At 57.5% G+C, this 24,872-nt stretch overlaps 1 protein-coding gene across 21 annotated transcripts in view; it reads right to left on the minus strand.

Annotated features, from left to right (window-relative positions):
• TNS1 (tensin 1) overlaps positions 1 to 24,872 on the minus strand; it is a 65,920-nt gene that overhangs the window by 23,540 nt on the left and 17,508 nt on the right. For 8 of the 21 annotated variants that reach the window (XM_058839993.1, XM_058840001.1, XM_058839995.1 and 5 more), the window contains 15 exons: positions 22,745 to 22,783; positions 20,521 to 20,562; positions 17,744 to 17,793; positions 17,294 to 17,465; positions 16,887 to 16,937; positions 16,278 to 16,400; positions 15,924 to 15,988; positions 15,719 to 15,802; positions 15,488 to 15,600; positions 14,858 to 14,918; positions 13,411 to 13,486; positions 13,144 to 13,273; positions 12,706 to 12,771; positions 11,998 to 12,159; positions 1,838 to 3,538 (listed from right to left, as the gene is read on the minus strand). In XM_058839993.1, coding sequence (XP_058695976.1) covers positions 1,838 to 3,538; positions 11,998 to 12,159; positions 12,706 to 12,771; positions 13,144 to 13,273; positions 13,411 to 13,486; positions 14,858 to 14,918; positions 15,488 to 15,600; positions 15,719 to 15,802; positions 15,924 to 15,988; positions 16,278 to 16,400; positions 16,887 to 16,937; positions 17,294 to 17,465; positions 17,744 to 17,793; positions 20,521 to 20,562; positions 22,745 to 22,783 — 2,935 coding nt within the window. Of the gene's footprint in view, positions 1 to 1,837; positions 3,539 to 11,997; positions 12,160 to 12,705; positions 12,772 to 13,143; positions 13,274 to 13,410; positions 13,487 to 14,857; positions 14,919 to 15,487; positions 15,601 to 15,718; positions 15,803 to 15,923; positions 15,989 to 16,277; positions 16,401 to 16,886; positions 16,938 to 17,293; positions 17,466 to 17,743; positions 17,794 to 19,364; positions 19,564 to 20,520; positions 20,563 to 22,744; positions 22,784 to 22,906; positions 23,134 to 23,502; positions 23,662 to 24,872 lie in introns of those variants that run through there. The other 13 variants (XM_058839991.1, XM_058839988.1, XM_058839989.1 and 10 more) reach the window with 8 other exon arrangements.

Here is a 24,872-nt window from a genome sequence, read left to right on the forward strand (position 1 = left end):
CCCTCCATCTTCAGCAGGAAGAAGGAATGGGAGCATTCCCCCACCAAGAATGGAGGAGGTGTGAGATGCTCCTCATCTCTGCGCCAGGACATGCAGGCAATTTATAGCAGCAGGGAATGTAAACAAACATGTCCATGCCCCACAGTTCCCGCTGGCTGTCCCCTCCCATCGCTGGCTTCAGGACACCTCGTTCCCACCAGAGGTCAGGCCACCCGCCTGCGCTGTCCCCACCTCAGCACAGAAGGCCCAGCTCCAGTGGAGACAGGTGGCTATGGGCTGGGGACCATCCCCCAGATGCCTCTCTCCTCCCTGGGAAACCCAGTGGCTACAAGAGGATGACAGTGACCCCAGTCCAGCCCTGAGAACCAGACTCAAGGGTTGGGGGATAGATTTTTCTGGTAGACACCATCAAAAGTCCATTCTCCACACACTGCAAATTCCTCCTCTCTTTAGAAATGTCCACTTTTCCAGCCCATTTTAATGCTCCTTCATATGGGGCAGCAAGGGAGGGCAGGCAGGTGCTGCTTATAGCATAAAATCCAGACATACAGTGGGGTTTAGGTATCCATGTGTCCTTAGGTTTGTTTAAATTCTTTGCAAAAGCCCCATGGCCCTTTGTGAATCTGATGTGGATCACAGAGGTCAGGTTCAGATGGATGCAAACTTCCTCCAACAACTCTATGACCCTCCTCAATCCCATGCCTGCCACTGGCACCCCTCCTGCCCCCCACCCTGTGACTCAGTCCCCACTCCTGGGAGGTTGATGCTGTTGGATTTTTCCAGCCAAGCCTTTTCCCCCTCCCTCTAATGCCGGGCGAGCTTCTGGACTGAGCACAGAGTTGGAAGGGACGGAGCTGCCAAGCCCCAGCATCACGAGCTGGCCCAGAGCCCCAAACCCTTCCCAAATGTCACTCCACAATTGAACAACTGCAGCCGAAGCAGTGGGGAGGGAGGGCACCAAGCTGCCACAGCACCCTGGCACCTTCTTTCCAGGCGGCTGGGACACTCTTGTGTCCCCAAAGCCCCTAAACTAGAGCTGCAGGAGGGCAGGGGATTGGTGGATGCAGCTTCCCCTCCACAGCACAGAGCTAATGCCCTCATCCCACCACAGCACTGACACTCAGCAGTGCACCCAGAGCCAAGCACCAAACCCCTCTGGAAGGGCTGGGAAATGTCTTCCCAGCCCCTGACCACTGACCCATGGCTAGGTCCAGATTCAAACCACCCTGGGCCAAGCGGGGCAGAATTACAGCTGACAGACAACAGCCTAGTCCCCACTCCAGCAGCACCCCAGCTCCCAAAGGAGGAAGTCTGAGCACTGAACCCAGCAATCCAGTGGGGAAAGCAGAAACTGAAATCAAGGATGAGCACAGCTACATCAAACACAAGGCAAGTTCTCTGTTGGCATCCTACACCAGATCACATTCCAGGCAGAGAGAACACCATGTCCAAGTGGGGTCCAGGCAGGACAACCTCAGCCAGAGATGAAAACTCTCCATATTCTCCCCAGAAGAAAGATCCAGCAACTGGCCCCGCCACCAGGGATGGACCAGCTCTGTTACCTTAACACCCTCAGCCACCCCTTCCCACCTCTGGGCAATGCTTCTGCAGACAGCAAGCTGCAAAGGAGGATCTCAGCAAAAAAGAGCAACAAAGGCTGTTCCCCTGGCCTGTATGTCTCCATGGCAGGTGGCTCAGTCCCAAGCCCAGATCCAGCACGGACAAGGAGTCTCCACATCAGTTATCCCCAGCTTTACCATGCATGCCACCCCCATGTGCTCCAGCACCTTGGGACATGCGATCCTCCCCATCCCCCCAAGGAATCAAAGGATCCTACCTGCCACCCTGTGGGCCACCAGGCCCTCCAGATTCAAGGGCTCTTCTGCTGACCTCGACAGGTCTTCATAGCTCTCCGGTCCCTTCAGGGGCATCTGGTTTTGTGCTGGGACGGTGGGGGAAGGTGGGGAGGAGGTGAGTTGTTGCTGAGACCCCACAGGGCTGTAGCACGAGGTGCCGAGTGGGACAGTGCCCATCTGTGCTCCGGCCGGGGCATGGCTGTAGCTCCTGGGCTCTGGCAGCGGTGCCAGCTGGTAACTGTAGGGTGAATAGGTTTCCCGATAATCATGCACCCCATAGTCCAGCTCTCCAGGAGAATAGGCTTTGCCCCCGGGCTCAGAGACCACGGGGCTCACAGATGTGCCGAAGGACCTCGGCTGGGCCACCTGCGGAGTTGACCGGGCGTAGAGACCAGCAATGGGTTGGGTGGAAAGGGAGGAGGGCAGGGGTCCGGCTGGCTTGTCCTGACGGGAGGTGGCAGGCACACTCTGTGACTTGTGGACGGCAGGTGCGAGGTCCAGCATGAGGACATCCAGCGCTTCGATGGACTGCTCAATCTCCCGGCGAGAGGGCACCCGGGGGAATTCAGGCATGCTGTGGCTGTGGGGGGGCACCGTCTGCAGCGGGCTGGGCTGGGGGCTGCAGCTAGAGATGCTGGGGCTGTGGCTCTCCATGCCACCCTCCTGCAGCCGGGAAGGTGGCCGGCTTCCTCCTTGCTGCTGCCAGGAATTCAAGCCCCTCTGCACAGCCTCCCGGCTGCTGGTACTGCGAGCCGGGGCCTGGGGCAGCGCCGGGTTCACATCGTACTTGGCAGCGTCCACTGCTGGGAAGGAGCGGGAGCGGTAGGTTCCGGGGTGGTCGTAGGCATACAGGTAGGGCTGGGAGCCGGGCAGTTGCTGAGGCTGGAGCCACCCTGGGGCGTGGGAGCCCGGCAGGCGCTGCGGGTAGCCTGCCAGGTGATCTTGAGCAGATGCCGAGGGCCGCAAGGAAGGCAGTGTGTCACGGAGGTGGTGGCCCATCAGGGTGTTCTGGTTGTTGTAGGGGTAGCCACCATTGGAGAGCGGCTCGCCATCGTACAGCCCCTCCTTCAGCAGCTTCTCAGCCCCATTGCAGCTTGAGGGGCCATTGGGCAGGGAGGACAGGCTGCCCACCCGGGGTGCCTCCTGGTAGCCGGTCTCACTGGCAGTGGTGGTGCCATCCAAGGAGGAGAGCGTGCCCAGGCTGCCCACACTGTGCCCATCCTGGTTGGGCAGCTCATCATCCAAGATATCCGTCTCCCGCTCGGCCACCAGTGCCGCGGCATTGCCATTGACGTGCACCTGAGCCGGCACCACGTGGCGGCCCGGCATGGCGGGCAGGCGTGCCGGCACAGGGCCGGGCACGTGGTTGTGCATGGGCGGCGCGCTCTCCAAGCCAAAGCCAACAAGGAGACGATCCAGCTCCTGCTTCTCCTCGGGGCTCAGCACCGCCTGGCCACTGGGTGCTGCGGTCACCCCCGGCTCATCGGTCCGGTCGGTCTTGGTGGAGGCGGTGGAGTTGCCCGAGTCGCTGCTCACTGAGAGTGTGTGTTCGACGTGGTTGGGTGCTGCCGAGAGCGGGAGTCGGGCAGCGTTGACGGCACCGGTGCTGCCGTGGAGGGAGTCTTTCTTCTTCACTTTAGCGTAGAGGCTCCCATCCAGGGGCCCTTGTGTGTGCCCAACCTCTGCAAGGGGAGAAATGAACACGAGACCCCAGATCAATTGCTGGCTCTCTGCACGGAGCTAATGGGTCCCATTAGCCGGTGATTTCGATTTCTTCCGTGTGCCAGAACACTTAACGACCGGCATCGAGGTCTCCTCGGCACCCTCCACACTCCCACCGGCGCCACCATGCAGAGACATCGCAGCCAGGTCCTCCCCAACCCCATGCCCCCACAGCCCCCCAATTCGCACACAAGAACTGCCTCCTCCACTGGGATCCACCAAATATCCCGAGCACTACTTCCAGGGATCATTCCTGGCGATTCTTCTCCGTGGTTGGCAAGGGCCAGGGCTACCCAGTCAGCGATAGCTGCTCCGCAGGGCTCATCCAACCCCAAAGGGCCATGTGGCATCAGGGAGGCAAACAGGGAGGGTGGAGGAGATGCACCACAAACCGTAGGAGGACGGGTGGAGGCAATCAGTATGTGGCCTCGTAGCTCTTTGTGTCTCCAGCTGGATGGATGTACTCAGCCCACAGGTGAAGGACAGATGAGCCATAGACCCACCTTCCCTCTCCCTGCCCACTCTCCTCCCAGATGATGCATGGATCCAGCCAGACAGACATCCTTGACTTTTTCTTCCCTGGCTACAGACAGGCTCCCACCATTTCTGTTCTTCCCCTTCCCTCTCTCAGGGCAGGTCAACCTGCCCCAGAGCTTCCGTACTGACAGTGCCACTGCACAACCCTGAACATGCAGCATCTCCTCCTCAGGAAGGTCCTGGCACCATGATTCAAGTCCAGTGTGGGCAACTGGCTCTGCTCCACAGCCCCAAAAGGCTGGGGGGCAGCCAGGGCATGGCAGCATCACCACCAGTAATCCTGCACTCCAGTTCTGAGCCCCCCAGCTTTCATCACACCCATCAGCACCAACACCACAACCAGCTGCACCCTTTGAACCTTTCCAAGTGGGGCAGACAGATTTTGGGGTTACAGAGGACCCCTGGCCATTGACAGCAATGGGAATAGCTCCCAAGCTGCATCCCCCCCTGCCAGAACAGCACAGCACGGACCAGGCTGCAGACTCTTGTTTTTCCAGCTCCCTGACGAGGTTTCCTGGAAGGTCCTGCGAGCAGTGTTAAACACTTTCTTTTGGAGGAAAAAATGACTCTTCCCTGGCGGGGGGCCAGGCGGCTGACTCAGGGACGGAAGACGGCCCTAGCACGATAGTGTGAAATCAGAGCGGTCCTATCTGCAAGCAAAACACTTCCGAGCGGGGACAGCTTAACCAGCCCCACGCCGCCGCACCCCGGCAGCTCCCACGCCAACAACCCCCCTCACCATAAAGCACAGGACAGCAATAACACTGAGCCCAAGCCCGACAAAGTCAGGGCCCTCTCCTTGCTGCTGATTTTCCACTTCTGAATCCCCACTGGCAGTATCCCAAGGAGGGAGTGGAGCACCAAAGCCTCCCGTTGGCTTGAAAATGTCTCAGGACCGTGCAGCAAGGTCCCCTCTGGGCACTTGGTAAGGAAAAGGGTGAGAATTTCTCCCAGAGACTCAGAGCTTCTTCATCCAGACAGTAAAGCCAGGAGCCAGTAGCATTTGTCTCCACAACACCTCCCATACTGGGGAAAAGGGAAAGAGAGGGAGGGAAACCCTTTCCATGGAGGGAAAAAGAAAAAAGCAGCGTATCCAGGGGCAGTGTCAATGCTGGACAGGCTGAGACACTGCTTGGAGACAGGGGAAAAGGCACAGCCCTCCTGTCTGAAGGCAAAGATGGGTGCTGGCTGGTGTCAAAAAAAAGGGCAAAAGCCAGGATGGCGGCTGGGAGAACAACAGCAGGGGAATAGAAAGGAAAAGGGAATAAATAAATATAAATGTAAGAACATGGTGCCAAGGAGAAAATAGAAAAGACTTTAATTGATCTTTGGTCTGGGTACTGCCCCAGGCTGGGAGAAATGTCTCCAAGAGAGGTCAGGATGGCGCACAATGCAGTTCATGGCAGAGACAGAAAGCCCCAGCTGCTACGTCCCACCTCCCCCAGAACCTCTGGTGAGGAGGGGACATAGTGGGGCTGGTGGCCACCCCACCAAGAGCAGTACCAGGGTAGTAAGCAAGGAACAGCCTGTGACAGCTCAGCCATCATCAGCCAAGCCCTTCTCCTACAGTTGCTCTGTCCCACACCTGATTGTTCATCCTGTCCTCAACCCCATGTACCTCCTGGGCTCTGATGCCATGAGACAAATCCTGCTATTCAGTGCCACTCTGAAGCCTCCCCCACTATCCCTGAGCCACACAGTCTTTCATATCTATAGCTCATCTCTCATCATCTATAGTTTGTCGCCTGAGAAGTTAAATAAAAAACAAAACAAAATAAAATCAAAACTAAGGGATAATGGGACAGAACGTCTTAGCCAAACCAGCAACCCTCAAAGCAGCAGGCTCTCAAGACCCCATTTGCAAAGTGTCTGCAGCTCCCAGCAAGGTCAGATTTCATCCCTGAAGGTCGGAGTAGCTCCTGCCTGGCAGACTGTGCCATCCCATCGTGGGCTGGGTTTGCCCTGGGCTCAGCCCCAGACACAGCTCTGCTCTGGCTCTATCTGCTGCAGCTGTATGGAGGCAGCTGCAGGAAGCGCTGAGCCCAGCCTTCAAAGCTCACTGTCCTAGAGGAGAAATGCTCCGTCCTCTCCTTCTCCAGCACCCTGTGGCGACACCCAGTAAAAAAAACTGGTCCCGGACAAATGTGACAACACTGAGGGGGTGAGCTGTCATCCCCAAAATCCCAGGCATCTGCCCCGGATGCAGTGGGGAGCAGCACACAGCATTGTACACCAGCACAAATCCTGTCCACAGCTCTGCACCGGGTCAGAAGATAAGGCTGAGGCATCACTGTCATGCCCCCAGCAGCATCCCACCTGCTGCCTCCGCTCCCCACCCACAGCCCTGGCCCCAGTGCATTTCTGGAGCATCAGCCCACAGGGAAGATCCCGGGGTCCCGGGACCCTTTGCAGGATGTAGGGTGTGAGCTTAATCTCACAGGGAAGAGTTTAGCCTCCTTATGTCTGGTTCCATCCTGTAACCAGATATGATGGCACGGAGCAACCCCAGCCCCTGAGCCGTGGGTCACCACAACCACAAATTCACCACCCAGCCCCCCGATCAAAGAAAAGTAAAGTCAGGACTTACCAAAAAGGACGGGGATTTAAAGATCCCAGGCAAAGGGAAGGAGCAGGCAGCAAAATCCTTTTCCTTCACCCCGTCCAGCACCAGAGCCCTCCCGGGGCACCTGGTGTGGTGGCAGCTCCAACGGCGTCCACAACCAGCCCCGTGTGTCCTTCCAGGACAGGAGCCGACGGCCTGGAGCTGGCTTGGGTTGGCGTTTGTCCCTTTGGCTTTGCTTTCCCTCTCGCGGAGGGAGCTATTCCCTTCCCAGCGCCGTGTCCCGCGGGGCCGCCAGAGGGGAACCCGGACGGCGGCGGGGGCGCTGGGATACGGGGGACCCCCGGACACGGGGAGCGGAGGGGAGGATGGAGGAGTCGAAGGTGGGAGAGGCCGGAGATGGGATGGAGACGAGGAGGTGCGGCCGTGCTCCCCTCCGCCCCAGACCACACAGGGACCGCAGGGAGGAGCGGGAGGGGAAGGGGAGCGGCGCGGGGAGAGCGGCGGGGCCGCCCGAGCTCCAGCCCCAGCCCGAGTTAACCTCAGTGAGGTGCGGGGAGGGTGGGAGCCATGGAGGGAGGACAGCCAGACAGACAGCTTCCAGCTATGAATATTAACTACTTCCTCCACAGGCAGGGCTCCGCCGCGTTAACTGTTTCCTAGGCAGGACAGAGAGCCGGACAGCTGGGCAGCCTGCCCACCTTGCACTGAGCATCGCCCCGCTGCGTGACCCCCTCACTTGAGACACCCAGCCCTGCCCAGCTCCCGTGTGCATGTGTCACACCTGTCCCCAAAGAGCAGAGACACATTCAGGGTGGGGATGTCCTTCCAAACCACACACGATGCTCAAACCCAGACGGGTCTGCAAATTCAAATGTCTTGCTGGAGACTTGAGTTTCTCCATCTGAAATAACTACGCAGTTAAAGAGGGGTGGAAACCAGCCGTGGACAAGCCACGGACCCTGCCGACCCATTTTCACAATCCCTTTGCCTGCCCTGCCAGCACCATGGGCACAGTACGGACAAGCCAGCCCTGTTTTCCAGACGTACACACTGCCTGCTCTGTGACAGGAGGTATGGCATGATCCCATCCATTCCAGAGTTGTCTGAGACCAAACTGCTCCACCCCAAGCAAAATCCATGCTGGGATGGTGCTGACAACTTGCTGGTCCAGGTGACAGCAAGCCCACCCCACATCCAGACCCCAGCCTGAACCCATGCTCAGGACTCCACTCAATTGATCCACTATACTCAGCAAAACGTGAGGCTCCCTCCACTCTAATCCACACCCCCATGGATGACGGCAGGGGATGAGAGCAGTGTTTCCAGGCGGCCCCCTGACTCACAGCCCTGTTTGCTCCCAGATAACAGCACATGCCAAGCCAGCATCCTTCCAAAACCTCCAAAGTTTGCTTATTTTTTGTCCCAGCTGTGTCAGCTACAGAAGGGCAGACAGAGCTCCCCACTCATGCCGTGGGACAACCCCAGCCTTAAGCACAGAACTGCTACAAGTTTGGACTTCAGGGATAGTTTAAAGGGGGAAGAGAAGGGGCTGAGTTTCCACCAGCTGGTCTCTCTTTCCCTGCATCCCAGCCCTGCCTGGTTCCCAGTCCCAGTGGGAACAAACCCCCCCACCACCCCACATGACAACCCCAAATACCAGGTCAGAGGACAGATCCTGCCCTGGGAATAGCCACACTCCAGCTGAAATGTCTAGCCAAGCCTGCAGATGCTCCAGCATTTCACCATGGGGAATAACCAGAAGCAAGGGGGACACTCCCTGTGAACTCCCATCCAGCCCACACAGATCCCCACTGCCCTCCAAAATGCCCACCTCAACACACCCTTACCTTGCAGTAGATGGAGCAGAGCAGCAGAGAGAGGCAGAATAAGGAAGGGGAAGTAGATTCCTTCAGCTTTAGTCAGCTGGTGAAGGCAAGAGGAAAGCCAGTGCCCCCCCCCCTCCCCACTGAGCCTGACCTAGGGACCGATCCAGCTGCAGGGGGAGAGCAGCAGCCAGCCAGCAGCTCCAGCAATGGATTTAACAGCTCTGGCCTGGCCCATTGGCTCTCCACCTCTGCACAGCCTGGCCTGCCCTCCTGGGCAGCCTCAGCCCCTCCTGATAAGTAGGACAAGATTTGACCCCACTAAGAAAGGTGTACCCCATGAGATGCCAACCCTCCTGGGGGACAAACAGATGACAGTGACCCTATCAAGGGGCTTTGTCCTCCATGGAAAAGTGGAGGACGAGTATCTAGCTCCATGTGTGGGACTCCAGGACCCCCTGACCTTTGCTACATGTGGTTCAGGCTGTGATGTGACCTCCCCTCACTGGAAGGGTGGGATGCTCATCAGTGGAGATGTGTGGGAAGACAGGGATGAGCTGCAGGGAAGCCCTATGCCAGAACCATGACTCAGGTGGGGATTTAGCAACTCTCTTGCAGATGTTGGATTTGGCCAGGGCCTGGCCACTCTCTTCCCTGCCTGGTAATAAGACACGGCAGGCAAGACCCAGGGTGGGTCCAAAGACCAGTGCTTACAGGGAGCTGCTGGGCTGACACATGCCCGGACCTTTCACGTCTTCTCACACCACCCCAGGATGCCACCCCCAGGAGCTTGGGGTCCTCCCACAACAGTCACAGATCCAGACCTTGAGGGCAACCCATCCACTGACTCTATGCCAACTCCAGCACCCTGTTCTCCACCAGCACTGATTTTCTCAGCAAAACCAAAGCAGGCCATAAATGATCTCCATACAGAGTTACACCATCTGCAGTACCCCAAAACTCCTCTGCAGTGATCCTCCAACCATCTGTAAACCCAGCAATGCCACATCCAGCTGCCAGCCCCCTCCTGCCTCTCTGGAGCCAGCTTGGCACCCCAAGGAGAGCTACCACAGTGCTGGCAACCACAAAAACAGCCAGAGGATGAAGTACGCTTCAGCCTTCAAACACCCTCAGCCACCCAATGGCCATGGAAACCACAGCAGGAACCTGCCAAGCAGCCACCACTGAGCCCAAAGCCCCTTCAAGGAGGACGGCAGGCAGAGCCACACACCTTCCCCAGGCTGTGCAGACATGGCTGAGGGGCAGAGGGACAGGCTGTGGGGGTATTCCAGCATACCCCCCTCTCCATAAAGACCACAGGACAGCCCAAAGATCGTAGGCAGCAGAGACCCTGCCTGAGTAAAGCAGGAGGCCAAGTATGCTGATGAGGCCAGCCTGTCCCATGGAAGCGGCTCACAGAGAGCTTGTTGAATCCAGCTGTGTCCCTCGGCCAGAGAGCAAGATGTGGGGGTACAGATCCCCTTCTCCTGCCCCCTGCTCTGGAAGAGTTTAGTCAACCAATGACCCCACTGCAAATGAGCTTCCCCTTCTCCAAGTCCTCACAGATAAGCACAGCAGAGATGAGGGGAATGCCAGGACAGGCACCATCCCCAGCCACCCGCCTGCCCCTCCAGCTTTGGGGTCCCACAGGACCATCCCACCCTGGCAGGCACTCCCCAGCCCTTATGGGTGCTCCATGCTGAGACCAAGCTGCTGGAGAAAGGGCATCCACCTCCACCGAGAGCGGCTGTGTCCAGCAGAGACGCGGCATGGGGGAACCCACCGTTTGGCAGGCGATCCCGATCCCGCTGGCCCAGGCTGCAGCGACCGTCTGTGGGGAGCCTTCACCGAGTGGCAGGACGGGCAGTGGCAGGGACAAGGAGCAGCGGCTGATCCCAGCCCAGCGTGGGTCCTGGTGCCAACCTCACCCCCCTCCGCCCCCGGACGCCGTTTGCTCACGCCTGGTGGTGCCAAAAATGTGGCGTGCAATTCCCTGACCAAATAAGGCAAGAACGACCATAAACAGGGACCCCCCCCCTGCACAGCCGGACACCAGAGTCCCCATCCTGGCTTGGGACAGTCCGGAGAAGAGGAAAAGTGACAATACAGAGGGAAAAAGATGGGAGCCCCTCAAGTCCACGCTGACTCCCACCACCACCACCAAAGTGCCCCATGGGACAACTGGGAAAGACCCCTTATAGATGGGCTTCTTGCAGCTGCTTGTGCTGGCACGGGTCAGAGGGCAGCCTTCTGCCTGCAGCTTCACCCTTCCACAGTCCCGGCTCATCTCCAAACTGAGGCAGTGTTTATAAATTCAAGGTGCCCTCATTCCCTATTGCCACCCTTCCCGGCACAGAGGACCGCCTTGTTGGTGCATGGAGGCACCTCCACAACCCTGACACCTGCTAAGACCCTCAAAGGGGAATGGAGAGGAGCCCTGGGATACTTCTGCAGCCCAAATATTTGACCAAGACCCCCATGAGAGTACAGAGATGAGTCCTGGGGTACCCCTGCAGTCCTGTGAGGGGCTGGGGTGCAGACACTTTGGCCCAGGATCCAGAGGGGAACACATGCAATGAGGCACTCAGGTCTCTGCAGGCAGGAGAGGACTGCCAGGCAGGCTTGCCAGCTTGGGGCTGGACCCACAGCTCCCCAGCCTGCACATAGCCCACAGCTGAGCCTGCACATCACGAGTTGCCTGTTTACTGCCCCGTGCCAGGCAAGTGCCCGTGCCAGCTCCACACAGCTGCCCCAGGTCCAGTTCCATGTGACCACCATAGCACACTCTCACTTGCCCCAGGCACCCAGAGCCCCCACCCTCCACCGCAAGCACTGCCATCCACAGCTCCCACTCAAAGCAGCTGGTGACCTTCAGGGACATCAAGGACTGCAGCTGTCCCTGCTCCAGGGACGCCTCTCCAGATCTGGCCAGGAAAGCCCAGGCATCTGCTTGGCCACGGGTGGCCTTGCCTCCAGGACAGGGGCCCACCACCCTTCGACATACAAGTACTGCCCGTTCCTGCCAAGTGGGTAACAGCAGCCAACTTGCTGCAACAAAATGGGTGCTCAAAGGGCTTTTCCCAGCTCTGAGAGATGCAGCAGACCCTCGGAGGCCAGTAAGACATCCTCATCCCCTAGGGATAACTAATGCACATCTACATCCTGCCATGCTTGCAGCATGACCAAGTAGCTGGGACACCTAATGGTCCTGCAGACATGGGGTTTGGATTTCTTAAAGGTCTGGGGCATAAACTAGGACTGTGCTTGTGAGAACAGGACATTGACAGGTAAGTGCTGAAAATGAAACAGCCTAAGCTCCCTGGCACTGTGGCAGAAGGCAAAGTCCATGAGATCTTGCTCTCCCATCCCATGGCCACACTGCTCCCATCAGCAGCCACCTGTCCCCAGTTCTGCTGCCCATCTGTGTCCCCCATTGTGGGGTAGGGGGTATTTCCATGTGGACACTTTGGCCACTGACCACCTTGTGAGCCCTAACCTTTCTCCAGGTGCTTGCTGGGCAGGGACTGCTCAGCCCAGGCCCCCTCTGCACTGTCCTCACGCTGGATGTTGAAGTTCTCATAGGAGTCCCACCGGATGAGTGGGTCGGATGTGTTGTAGTCCACAGAAACACTGGGCCCATTCTCCAGGTGCTCCATGCCTGGAAAAAGGCAGGATGGTCAGGCAGGATGACAGTGGAACCAGCAAGGGTGGGACGGGTGAACAGGTGGGGAAAAGTGCACACAAGGAAAAAAGTGCAGGAGTCATGGGGCAAGGCAGGAGACTCCTGTAGGAAAGGCGGCATCAAGGGATGGATAAGCACAGGATGTACATCAAGACTCACAAATAAGGTGTACAAGACTGCCTGGGGCTTTTGGGATTGCCTAGAGACCAGCATACAGACTGGCAGTGAGTGTGCATGGGTCTGGACTTTTCTGAGCAAGGAAGCCCTTCATTCCCAAACATTCCTTCCATCTCTCCTGGGCCATCAAGGGCTTTGGAGAGTAGCCTCCTGGGGAAGAGAGCAAGAGAGACAGGGCATCCATAGGTGCTCCTAGATCAGCTTTACTGCCTGGAAGCCTCACCCTAGCCTGGTGATAAACGGGGCAGGTGGAGAACCCAAGGGAGGGAGCAGGGGATACAGCTGAGGAGAAGGAAAGGAGACAGCATTCACCTCCAAACCCCCATGGCACTGAGCCAGACATACCTTGGATCTTCTCAGGGCCATAGGAGAACACAAACTCTACCTTCCCATACTCAGGGAAGCGGTCATCTGGCAAGGAAAAAGCAGAATAAAGGGACTATCTCCATCCATAGCTCCAGTAATAGCCAGTCACCCCACACACGCCTACAGACCAGCCTAAGGCTGGGAGCTGCTAGGGGATATCCCTGCATGGCACAATGCATCTTAGTCCCCAAAACAACCCCCATGCAGCCTCTCCACGCCAGTAATGGTTTTGGCAATGAAAGGGATGATGGTGCCACCATTTCCCAAGCAGCACCACACCCTGCAGATGGAGCAGGGGTGCCCTGTTTTGGTGGGGGTGGATCTGGGATGGGTGCCCAGATGTCCCCATGATGACACCACAGTTACAGGGACAGGAGGATGAGGGAGTTTGGAGCAGGGAAGTGCCAGGGCAGTTACCTCTGAAGGCCTCATCCAGGTCCTCCTTGCCAAAGACGACGTCAAGATCATGCACAGCACACGTGTGGAACTGCACACGGAAAATCACGTCACGGGTAGGGCTGCGAAACTTCTTGTGGTAGCACTTCAGCTGCAGAGAGGAATGGGGATGGGCCATCAGGATAAGCCCCCAGACCTGGTCAAGGGGGAATCTTGGGGTCCCAAGGCAAGGCAACCACACAACCCCTGTCTGCTTCCTACACTGGGAGCTGAGCTGACAATCCTTACCAAGATATCGCCCTTGAGCAGCAAGCCAGGCTCAATGGTGATGCAGATGCCCGTCTGGCTGTCTCCTTGCACATTGCTGCAGAGAGGAACAGGGGGAGGATGTGAGCTGTGGTGCAGAGACCCCTGCCCAGAAAACTCCTAGCACCACCTCAACCAGCCCTTCCACCCAAATCCGGACAGAAAAGGTGCAAAGCACAGAGCTTGCCCTCCCTGTGACAGAAGGGGGTCCCATCCACCACCTCAAGGGACACCCATTCCCAGTGGAAGGAGGATGGAAAAGGGAAACTGAGGTACAACTCAGCACGGGTGCAAAAACTGCTAGGTGGGAGGGTTTGCCCAGGTTCCAAGTGCTGAGGCTGGGCTATTAACCATCCACCTGGCTCCCACAGCTCAACTGGGGCTTCTCACACAGAAGGAGAAATCTCTGGGAAGACTTTTCTCCCTGCCTCGGTTTCCCTGCAGGAAGCCCTCCCCTCCCAGTACACTGCCGACAGGCTGCCGACGGCCGGTGGCGTCAGCAGCCACAGACAAGGGAAGAAAGGAGTTGGATTTCACAGGCAAGATAAACCTGGAGTTTATTACAGGCATCCCATAAACAGTCTATTAAAAGCTGAAAGGCAAGGCCAGGATGGCAGTAAATCTCAGCTAACGGGGACCCATGGCTGTTTGGAAGTGAAATCCTGGTCCTGGGGGTTCAGATGGGAATATCCCAGAGGTCAGGTGCTCTGGTCCCTCCAGGGAGACCAGGAGCCAGGGGTCCCACCCAGACTGGGATGTGGCACTGGCAGAGTGTCTGGGAGGCTGGAGAAATCAACTCCTGCTTTCCTTTTGCCAGTGCCTGCTCCCAGAATCAGCATCAGAAAAAAACTGCAGGGAGATTAAAACAGGGGAAATTTTTTTTTTTTTTTTGGAGAAAGAAAGGATATTAGATCAGCTGGTCAGAGCATGGTGCTAATTACACCAAGATTGTGGGTTCAATCCCTGTATGGGCCATTTACTTAAGAGCTGGACTCAATGATCCTTGTGGGTCCCTTCCAACTAAGAATACTCTGAATCTATGAGGACTAATCCAGGCAGGAAAAGCAGTTCTTTACGGAGGGAGAGAAGAAACGCCTTCATCTCCCAGATGTCCTCATCCTTTTCCCCACTCCCTCCGGGGACACCCAGCCCCAGGCTCCACACAGCCCCAGGCTCCCTCTGCTGATGTGCGGAGCCACTACAGCCCTCTCAGCAGAAGGGTCCAGTATGGCCCAGTATAGCCAGCTACCACCTCCGAAAAAAAGGAAGCCTCTTTTTGTTTTTGGTTTTGGTTTCGTTTTTTTGTAGCCCCCAAACAGACTAAGCACAGAGCACAAGACCACAGGGGACTTGTTCTTGACCCTCTCCATCCTCCCCCACTTGCCACCCCCTCCGTGCTGGGCAGCAGGAAAGGCAAGGAGATAGTTACTAGATCCCCGAGGTGTAGACGGGCTGCATGGCCTGGTAGATTTTCAGGAAGGGCCGACAACCTGGAAGACATCAAGGCGGGGAGAAAAGGCACACTGCTGTTAGCCGGCTGGGCGGAGGGGCCAGGAGAGGGATTAGTCACGGGGGAGAAATCCAAACAGGGAGGGAGCCAAAGCAAACAGCCGCTCCCTGCCCCAACCAGCCTGCACCGATCAAGGGCAACATCTGCAAGGGGCAGAAAGGATGCTGTGGATGAGCTGAGAAGGCACAAAGCCCTCACATTCCGGGTCCTGTAGGACCTAGGGCAAGTGCAGGGCTGGGGATAAGGGTGGGATGATGATCTGCATCCCAAACCCCAGTGTGGTGCCATCCTTGGAAAAGCTGTCAGAAAACATTGTCACCCCACAGCTCAGGTTAGCGCCCAGCATCGGGAGGGCATCCTCTGAGGGCATCTCTGCCAGAAAAGATAGCACCCTGCTAATATGACTGCACAGTCTATGAGAGAGAAAAGGAAATTCAAATTGCCAAGGAAATGGTGGAAAATACCCCCCAAGGAGGACAAAGCTGTCCAGGCAGTGTGGGGTGGTGGTGTGGGAAGAAGCAGGCTAGGGAAGCAGCTGGGGACACCTACCGCCTTTTGACTCAAAGTTGGGGATGCCGTGCATGATGACGTGGTGGAGAAAGAGGGGCTTGTTGTTCATCTTGATGTTGCCAGAGAGGAGCCCACTGAAGTAATGGATGTACCTGGAGGGCAGACAGGCAGCACAGGGGTAGAACCCACAGATGAACATTCATCATGGACCCCTGCATCCAACCACCCTATGGGGAAAAACCCAGCCTGCAAAGGCGTGCCAGGACCCACCTCTTCTGGGATGGCTGTCCCACCGGCACCACCTTGTCCTCATAGAAGCGCTTCATGGCAAACCTGTCCAGAGCCTGGTCAGCACTGTGGGGATCAAAGGGCAGACGAGGTTGAAGGAAAGTATTGGCACCAGCACCCCAGCACCACCGGGATGAAGGTCACCAGTGGGCCCCAGGGCCACCCCAGGATCTCATGTCTCTCTCACCTGGCAGAGATGTTGCTGTAGTGCATGTAGGCAGCCACTACCACCCCCAGCCGGCCACGGTTCCCCTGCAGGCACACAGCAGAAGGGGTGTCACAGGGGCAGCAGGGCCTGGGAGCACCCAGGCACAGACATCCCACACAGAGACACACACTGATCCCTGTAAGTATGCCTCAACCCTTATTAGACACACACCAATCTACACATATGTGCTGATACCTGCCCACACCCCAAACCACAACTCTCTCCACCGCATTCTCTACATCTCTCAGTCTCTGAGGCTGCTCAGCCCAATCCCTGCAGCCCCACAGACCCCAGTGCCCCCATCTCTGTGCTCTAGTGACTGGTCCTGCCCACCTTGTTGTGCAGCACCACCACATTGTGTGCTGCTGCGTTGAGCCACGTGTCCATGGCTTTGCAAATGCTGCAGATCTTCTCCAGCGCAGGGGTGTGCATGTCAGGCCATCCAAAATCCAGCACCTGAACAGGGGAACAAACAGCCTGGGGTCACAGGCACTCCCATGTGGAGTTCCCAGCCTGCCAGTGGGCAAAGCCCAGGGCACAGGCATTCCTGTGTTGCTCTGACATGCAACCTCCCAATCCTGCACACCACTGCCCAGATCCCTGCCAAGGGAGGCCACCGTGGTCCCAGATCTCAGGCCCCTCACCCCAGGTTACTTGGCTCAGTTTCTGAGGGCTCCCCCATTATCAGAGAGATGAGGACATGCTTTAGGGAGGTCTCCAGGAGATTCTAAACAGCCAGTTTTGGACTGAGAATGGAGGGCTGGGAGGGCAATGGGAGTCAAGCTGAAATACCACAAACACAGTGTGAAGTTTTCCCAGCTGGATGGAATAGAAAAGGTGGCTGTTTCTCCCCTAGACATCTTGTAACAGGGAGCTGGTCCTGCAGACAGGCCTGCCCTGAGATCCCTGAGACCCCTGCTGCTTCTCACAGCTGTGACCCACCTTGGGGTGAAGTTTGTTGACATCACGTCTCCGCTCAGAGAGGTTGAAAAGCTTTAGGGAAGATGAAAAACAGAGTGAGAGGACATCTTCCTCCCTTGCTGCCACCTCACCTCTTCCTCATCCCAAAGCCTTCCCAAATCCTGCTACAAGAGGCTTCCCCAGACACATTACCCTCAGTGACACCTTGCCACAGGGCAATACAATGACCAAAAACTCACAGGCGGTCTGAAAGGGACTGGAAATCTTCAATGAAGAAAACATCTATCCAGCATAGTGCAAAAACCCTCCCTGAACAGAGCCCAGATGGAGACAAGGATGCAGTATCCATGGCCTGCAAGCACCCATCCCCAGCAGCTGAGAACCCAGCCCCTCCACCAGCCTGACAGGGACCTGGCTGTGTCCCTCACCACATAGTTGTTCCCGTGCTTGGACTTGAGCATGTGGGCCACTTCACGGAGGTTGCTGGAGTAACTCTGCTCCTCTGCCACGCTGGGGTAGGAGACAGCGATGATCCGCTCTGTGATGTACACCAGGTCCAGCTCACAGCTGCTCTCCATGGCTGCAGTCAGGCTCATGCTCCTGGGCAAGGGAGGGGACTACTGTCAAGACATGGCACAGGGAGGGGACACGGGGATCCTTCCCTACCCTGCAAGACAGGCTGGGACACACGGGGACACGGCTGCCTGTGGCCTTTCCCCTGCTCCAGTCCTCTTGGGGTGCCTTGGGTTGGGGATGGAGATGTGCTCTTCACTAGGAGCATCTCCAAGGTATAGCACCTCTGGAGAAGCAGGTGTTGGTGGGAGGGGGCTTCAGACAGAGCAGAGATGGTCATCACCAAGGGAAACCAAGGCAAGTACCTGGATGTTTTGCAGCGTGACTGCCCACTCCTGGGGGATTTTGTGGCATCCTAAAGAACCAGAGAGGAAAAGCAAGTTACTACCATGACCCAGCTACAGCCAGCACAGGGGTCTTTCTAGACCTGGATATGTGATGGTGCTGCCAAAGCATCCCACCTCCACCACACTGCACTGAGCACCCTAACACCCACAAAATATATGTCTCCAAGTCCCACCAAGCACCCCAGTGGCACAAGCAGCTTGACACATCTCACATGCAAAACCCAACTCTCACAACCCCAGTGCCGCTGGGACCAGCTGCCACGGGCACTGTGGGGCCAGTGCCTTGCCTAAGGGTCCCAGAGGACTTTTTGGGAGGATGCTGAGCAGGTAGACACAGTCTCAGGCATGTCACAAGTCCCTCTTGTCTCCATCAGGCTGTGGGCACACCTGGTGGGACAGAGCTGTTTTGGTCCTGCCCGGAGCAGGGCCAGGTTCGCTGCCCGAGCGGCATTGAGGAGCCAGCCAGGCACAAGTTTGCTTTGGCCCCAGCTCCGCCAAGCCAAACGCCTGGAGGAAATGTTTGAGCTCTTGGAGCAGGAAACTTCTATTTATGCATGTTCTCCGGCCTCGAAAATTTCATCTGCAGCCGGCTTGCTCTGTGACTTTGTGACCTCAGCCGAAAAACAAAGCAGGGTTTCCAAAAAAAACCGCTGAGGAAAAACACACTCGCACCTCATTAGTTTTAGTATCTCCAGCTAATAAGCAGAAGTCATTTAAAGACTCATCTCACACAGGCAACATGCCTGGAAGGATCAGAAATAAGAGATGCATCCTGCAGCTGATTCCTGGGATGCCCCACTGGTCCCCAGAGCTGCAAGACTGCTGCTACTCTTCTCAGGGCTGCAGCATCCCACAATTAGCACACCAAAGGGAACAGGAGGAGGTAGGAGAACAGTTTCCTTGATATCCTTCACCTGCCACCTTCTGCCCACCCAGCACAGTCCCATAGCTGCTCCTATGGACAGCCAGTGTCACCCTCCACCAGCCTTGCATGCCCCTTCTCAAGGTCAGGTTGCCCTGCAGAGCAGAGCCAGGCTCAGCAACCGTGGGGCTTGGGGACAATGCCACCCCTCCCAGCCAAAGCCACTCCAGAAGGCAGCAGCTTTGCCTCAGTGGTGCTTGAGCAGTAGTGACAACTCCCTCTCCAGTTTTCCCTCGGGGTGTCCCAAATTGCCTGCTCACTCTAGAAACCCCCCAGCATTGATGAAGACAAATAAGGAGTTAAAATGCAACAAAAAGAGAGGTAAAACCTTTTCTGGGAGAGCCAGGGTGCAGGGAACAAACCTGAACCTGAATATGGGCTCATCCATGCACCACCCACCAGTGATCAGGATGGGATCCCCACCATGGTAGAGCCCCAAATGTTCATAATGGAGATCTATGGGGTCCCACATCCACTGACCAGGGGAGCCCCATCAGTCCACGCCACCCCATCCAGCTGGAGCAGCTTCCCAAAACCACAGCCCTTCCCAACAGAGAGCTGACACAGGGAAACCAGGAATCACCCCCAGCTCCCACATGGGTAAACTGAGGCACAGGAGGTCAAGCAAGGCAGGGACACCAGAGCCCCTCCCCATACCTGGATAGCAGTGAGCCCCTTGCTAATCCATTTCCACGCCATGGCGGGTCCACTCCCGGCACCCTCCAGACCCGGGGGAGCGGGTGCCCACAGCCAGGGCCCTCCAGTGTCTCCCCTGCCCCAGCAGGAGCCCTCGAGCTCTGCCCCGCTCCCCGGGCTCTGCCCTGCTTCCCCCTTCCCGACCGCAGCCGCGCTGTGTCTCTGCCGCCGGCCCCTGCACGAGGAAGAGTCAGCCTGCAATCAGCTGATAGGAGCAAGCACTCCTGTTATTAAACACTCCTGACCGCCACTGGGCTGGGAGACCTTGCAAACGTCCCCTGTGGAGACAGACTCCAGCAAAGCCAGTATAACCCAGTCCAGCCCAGCACAGGACAGGCTGGTCCCAGTCATGTTGGGTTGAAGATCCCTCTGCCAACCCCATCAAGAATATGCCTTCCAGTTGCAAGTTAGCTTGGCATGTCCCCAAGCTCCTGGCAGCACCCAAAACCTGCAGGTCCCTTCTGCTTGGAAAGGATGAAGAAAGGCACAAGAAAGACTTCAGAAATACCAAGAGACTTCCCTGAAAGACAGCAAAGCCAACAAAGGAGGCCTCTGACTTGATTTTTCCTAGGATGCTCTTTCTCAGGGCTGGAAACATGTCCTGGACAACCAAAGGGATTAGGCAAAGTCAGATCTCAGGTGAGGAAGGCTTTCATCCTCTTCCTCATGGGAACCATCATGCCTCCATCCCTTGGGTCCCAGCCCCAACACACAGGGAGGCCAGCAAGCTGGCTGCAGGCAGGGGGGAAGCTGTCCGCGTTGACTTTGGCAGTGAATTTGTCTACACTGTCTTAGCAATTTCATGTCCACAGATTAAATAACAGATCCCCAGCTCCAAGACAGGAAAGCCAGCTTTGCAGCAAAAGCCTCAGCCTCCAGTATGCTGGGCTCCACCACCGCCTCTGCCACCAACCCTGGGCATCTCGCTTGGCCTTTAGCACAGCCATCATCACCTTGGCTGGCAGAGAGAGAGAACTTCAGGGTCCCAGGTACGCTGGGAGCATTCCAGGCTGAGGTATTTTGGCTGCAGGGGGTGCTTGCAGCAATGGGACAGGTATGAGTGACCACCCAGGAGGTCTTGAGGCAGTGATCAGCCTCCATGACTGGTTGCACTTACCAGGACTTCTACCTGCTTGGTGATGCTCTCCCCCAGGGATGTCTGCAGACAGGAGCAAGGAGAGGGTGAGAAAAAGGCAAGCAAGAGAAGAGAGATTGTGAGAGGAACACACACACACACACAAACACAAACACAGCAGGGCCAGGGCCAAAAGTTCCCCCTGGCTATTTCTGGAGCTTCCTAGGAAATGCATTCCCTAGGAAGGAATTTCCCTATTCTAGGCTCCATTCCCTTCCCTGCCTGCCAACATGTCTGCTCTTCCTGAAGGCTGGGAATCCCCCAAAACACAAGTGCAGAGTTGGGATACTCAGGTACCAAAGATGCTGCCATCCTCCTTCTCAGCCACCACCACTGGCACTGGACCACTGTTGCCAACGGGAAGCATTTGACTGAACCCTGAGTCTGTTCCATGACAAGTACCTGGCACCCCCCATGTATCTGGGATTCCAGATGGATCCTCCATGGTCAGACCCTACAGTTGGGAAGTCAGCAACAGGGCAAGACCAGTGCAGTTCCACACCCAGCCTGGCACCAAGTCACCAGCAGGACCAGCTCCCCAAGATAAGCCTGGTCCTACAGGGCCAGTGAAGGACCCCAGTGGAAGCAGAGCCAGGCTCTGAGATGCTCAAAACAGGAGAAAATTTGGTGACATGGAGAGAGCTCTGAAAGGAGGCTGGGGACAAGAATTAACTTCTGGGATGGGGGAAGTGTCTGGACCCCAAATATAGAAAGCAGAAGACAGATACCTGTCTGGGAATGGTGGTTGTGGTGCCTGGGGGTGGCACAGCAAAAGGACCCAGCTGGGTAGGTCCCCAGATGGGAGTCTTGGGACCAGAAAGATGGAGGTCACCCCCAAAACCAGGCTGCTCTAGACTCTTGGCAGCAGGACCAGAGCAGACATTTCCATCCACGAAGCAGGGTAACCCCTTTCGATTTCCTCCCAAAGCCACAATAACGGTCTCAGCTCAAAGCCAACATATTTTTGCTGTCGATAAGTGCCCAAGGAGGTTGGCAGGGGCGGGGGGTGCAGGCAGAGATTAAACCCAGGGCAGATAACCACCATGGGGCCCCAGGGCAGGCAGCATGTTCCGATCCCACACCATGCCCTCGCTCACTTGGGCTCTTGTGCTGCCCTCGTGAGCTTGCAGGTGGTCATCCCCTACACTCACATTTCAGGTGAGACCCCTGCCCAGCTGTGGGCTGCCCAGACCAGGGCCCCGTGTGCGGCACGGATACTGCAGCACTGCCAGGCTGCCAAGCCTGAGCTGAAACCCTGCCAGGGCCTCCTCTCCCCAGCACCTGCCCCAGCAAGCCTTGGCACACGTCTGGAGAAGAAGGAAGGGCTGCCGCACCAGCCCTGGGCTATGCCAGTCTCCCTGCTGCCACGTGCCTGCTCTGCCTGCTGCCACGGGCATCACCAGGCTGGGGATGGGGCAGGGGAGCTGCTCTGCTGGCAAGATGCTGCCTGGTAGGCACCATCGTGTCGTGCTTCCCAAGCCTCTTGCTGGGCATGGCCCTGCTCCAGGTGACATCCCAGCACCTTGGTATCCCCAGAGCCCAGTCATGGCCTGGAGCAGTGTGGCAAAGGTCTGTGGCTGTCTGCCCAGAACCCCCACACCCGCCCTCCCCAGGACAGGGTGAACGGAGATGATGCATCCAGCTGTTCTACTGGTGTCCAGAGAGGACAGGGTGGGAACAGCCTGCGTCGCCCTGGCCCCAGCAGATTGTTAAAAGCCCCCAGGACAGACAATAGTAGAGGGTGACAATAACAAGAGCTGCAAATGCACGGCCTTGGGCTCCCCGAGCCAAAGGCACATCTGGTATAGCTATCTCCGGGTGTGCAAGAAACCGCCCCAGCTCTGGCCAGGGAGAGAAGGCCCTCTGCGCCAGGGTACCCCAGAGCCCTGGGTGGTCACGTCCTATCTGTCTCTCAGCAACCCTGCAAGCCCCGCTTCCCTGAAAGCTCCAGGAGTCCCATGATAGCTGGGCTGCTCCAACTTGTGCTGCTCAGATGTGGGATGCACTTCAGCCAGCAATGGTGGGGGGAGAGAGCACCAAAATGAGGGTGCCCTTACCCCCAGCTCAGGATGCCTGTGGTTTTGAGGGTGGAAGATTCACATCCTAAAGCCCCGGGACAGAGAAAGCCCTATATCCAGAGCAGAATGCTCCAGGATCCCCAGAGCCCTGGCTGTCACCCATGGCTCACAGTGGAGGTGTCACTTACCAGCTCATAGTTGACAGTGGGGGAGCAGGGGGTCACAGCCTGCAAGGAAGCAGAAGAGAGCCAGGATTAGTCCCTGAACACTCCTGTCCAACATAGGGCACGAGAAGAAGCTGGAATGCAGCATTCACCCCCCACCCATCCCACAGGGAAAACAGCACCCACCCAAGCGAGTGACAAGGGCATCCATGGCCTTGCCACCCCAGGCAGGAGCATAGGCAGCATCCCAAAGTCAAGGCTGGCTTCCTGGGAGTGGGCTCAGGGCCATGGCAGCTGTGCCATTTGTCCTTGGCCAGGGAGCCAGGACAGCCCCAGCCCCAGCCCGGGTGGGCATGGCGAGCACAGCACAGCGCAGCGCAGCGCAGGGCGGGCGCCTGATGCCAAGAGCAGCTCCTGGAACGAACCCCAGCCCAGCCTCGTGAGCTCCTGAATCCGCCAAATGAACAGCCCGGCTATTGTTACCTTAATTACCAGCGGCAATTACTGACAATTAACCTTGGGTTTTGCGTGCACCCCAGTCTGTTGGGAAGCAGCAGCACGCCAGGGTGGGAGAGGCAGCACCCCATCGGTGTCAGGGCAGCAGGCACAGGCACTCCAGCACTGTGTCAGCCCAGAGATGCCAACAGTAGTGGGAGGGTGTGATTCGGGGCACTTTGTTCTCTACAAATCCCACCAGGGGCAGTGACCCCAGTAAGCCATCCCCTTCTCCATCCCAGGATAGAGCCAAGATGGAAAACACCGCTCAGAGGCTGATTCCCTACCATGGCAGCATGGGGACCCACTGCAGCCCACTCTGTCTCTCCTGCCCCGGGCCATAAAAAGAAGGATTTGCCCCAAGCACCCCACTTGGAGCACCCATATCCCATCCCATCCTGGTCCCCAGAGCGCGATGATCAGCTCCTGCTCTCCTCCCCGACTGCCAGCCTGTTCCCACCCCACCTCACTGTTTTCTCCAGGGGTTCCTCCTCCTCCCGCTCCCTTCCCCTGCGCATTATTATTATGATTTTATTCTAATGCAGAAACGCTTCCATAAAAGGCCCTTTTCCCTGCCCCGCGGCGCTGGCCCCGCGCCAGCCTCCCTGGAATGTTCTCCGGCAGCGAGCCGCCGCTGCGGACGGACCGACGAGGGCTGTGCCGTACCCTGCACCGTGCCCCGCACACCGCCGTGCTCCGCCCCTGGGGATGCTCAACACGCTCCCCTGACCCCCGCCCAGCCCCAGCTGCAGGGCCAGAGATGGGGGGAAATGCGCAGCTCCCCCACAATGGGACACACCGGTCCCACAGCCAGGTAGGGTCCATGCTCAGTCCTCCTTTCGGTATGAGGAAGTTTGCAGGCTACAAATGCACCTCTGGCTGGAAAAGGGAAAAAACTGGGGTGCCTATTTCCCTGCCCTTAAGGATTCTCTGATGTCTAATGTGGGCTTGTGCTCACCCGACATCATTCTTCCCATCCACAGGAGACAGCAACTCAGGCTGTATGGCACTCTCACATCCCAGAAAGGCAGTTTTACAAGGACTGCAGGAATGTAAAAGCTGTTTCCTTCTCTCTAGTTTGGCTCACACATGCCCCCAGTTCAGGAAGAAGAAGGAAGACCCTGCCCCAGACAATGGACCCCTCCCTAGGGAAGTCCAGTTCCTGACCTAGAGGTGGACCCCTCCTGCCCCACGGGACCGGTGAGAGTATCACTCCGTACAAGACTGCAGCGACCCGCAGAACAGCCATCATCTCTATCCTCAGGGATGCAGGGAGGGGTGGGAAAGGCAGGGGGACCCGCACAGCCCTGGTCCAGGCTTCGCTTTGCCGTGGCAGACACAGCGGCCTTTCTTCCCCCCCTCACCGGTGTTTGCATTCCTGCCGGCTGGCCCCCGCCGCCGACCCCGCCGCCCAGCAGCCCTGCCCAGGAATGCGAGGAACGAGGCGCAGCAGGGCTGCCGCCCACCCCGCCAGCCCCCCATGGTCCCCCACCCTCCCACTCGGCCCCCCAGGTCGTAGCCCCATCCCTCCCAGCAGCCACATCCCACGAGCTGCTGCCTTGAGACCCGAGTTTTGCCAAGCAGAAAAATCAGTTTCCCAGCAAACGAGGCCCCGTGGCCACGAGTGATAGGAGTCTCCGATGCCTCATAAAGGTTT

This window comes from Poecile atricapillus, chromosome 5, assembly GCF_030490865.1.
Source record: "Poecile atricapillus isolate bPoeAtr1 chromosome 5, bPoeAtr1.hap1, whole genome shotgun sequence".
Classification (NCBI taxonomy): Eukaryota; Metazoa; Chordata; class Aves; order Passeriformes; family Paridae; genus Poecile; species Poecile atricapillus.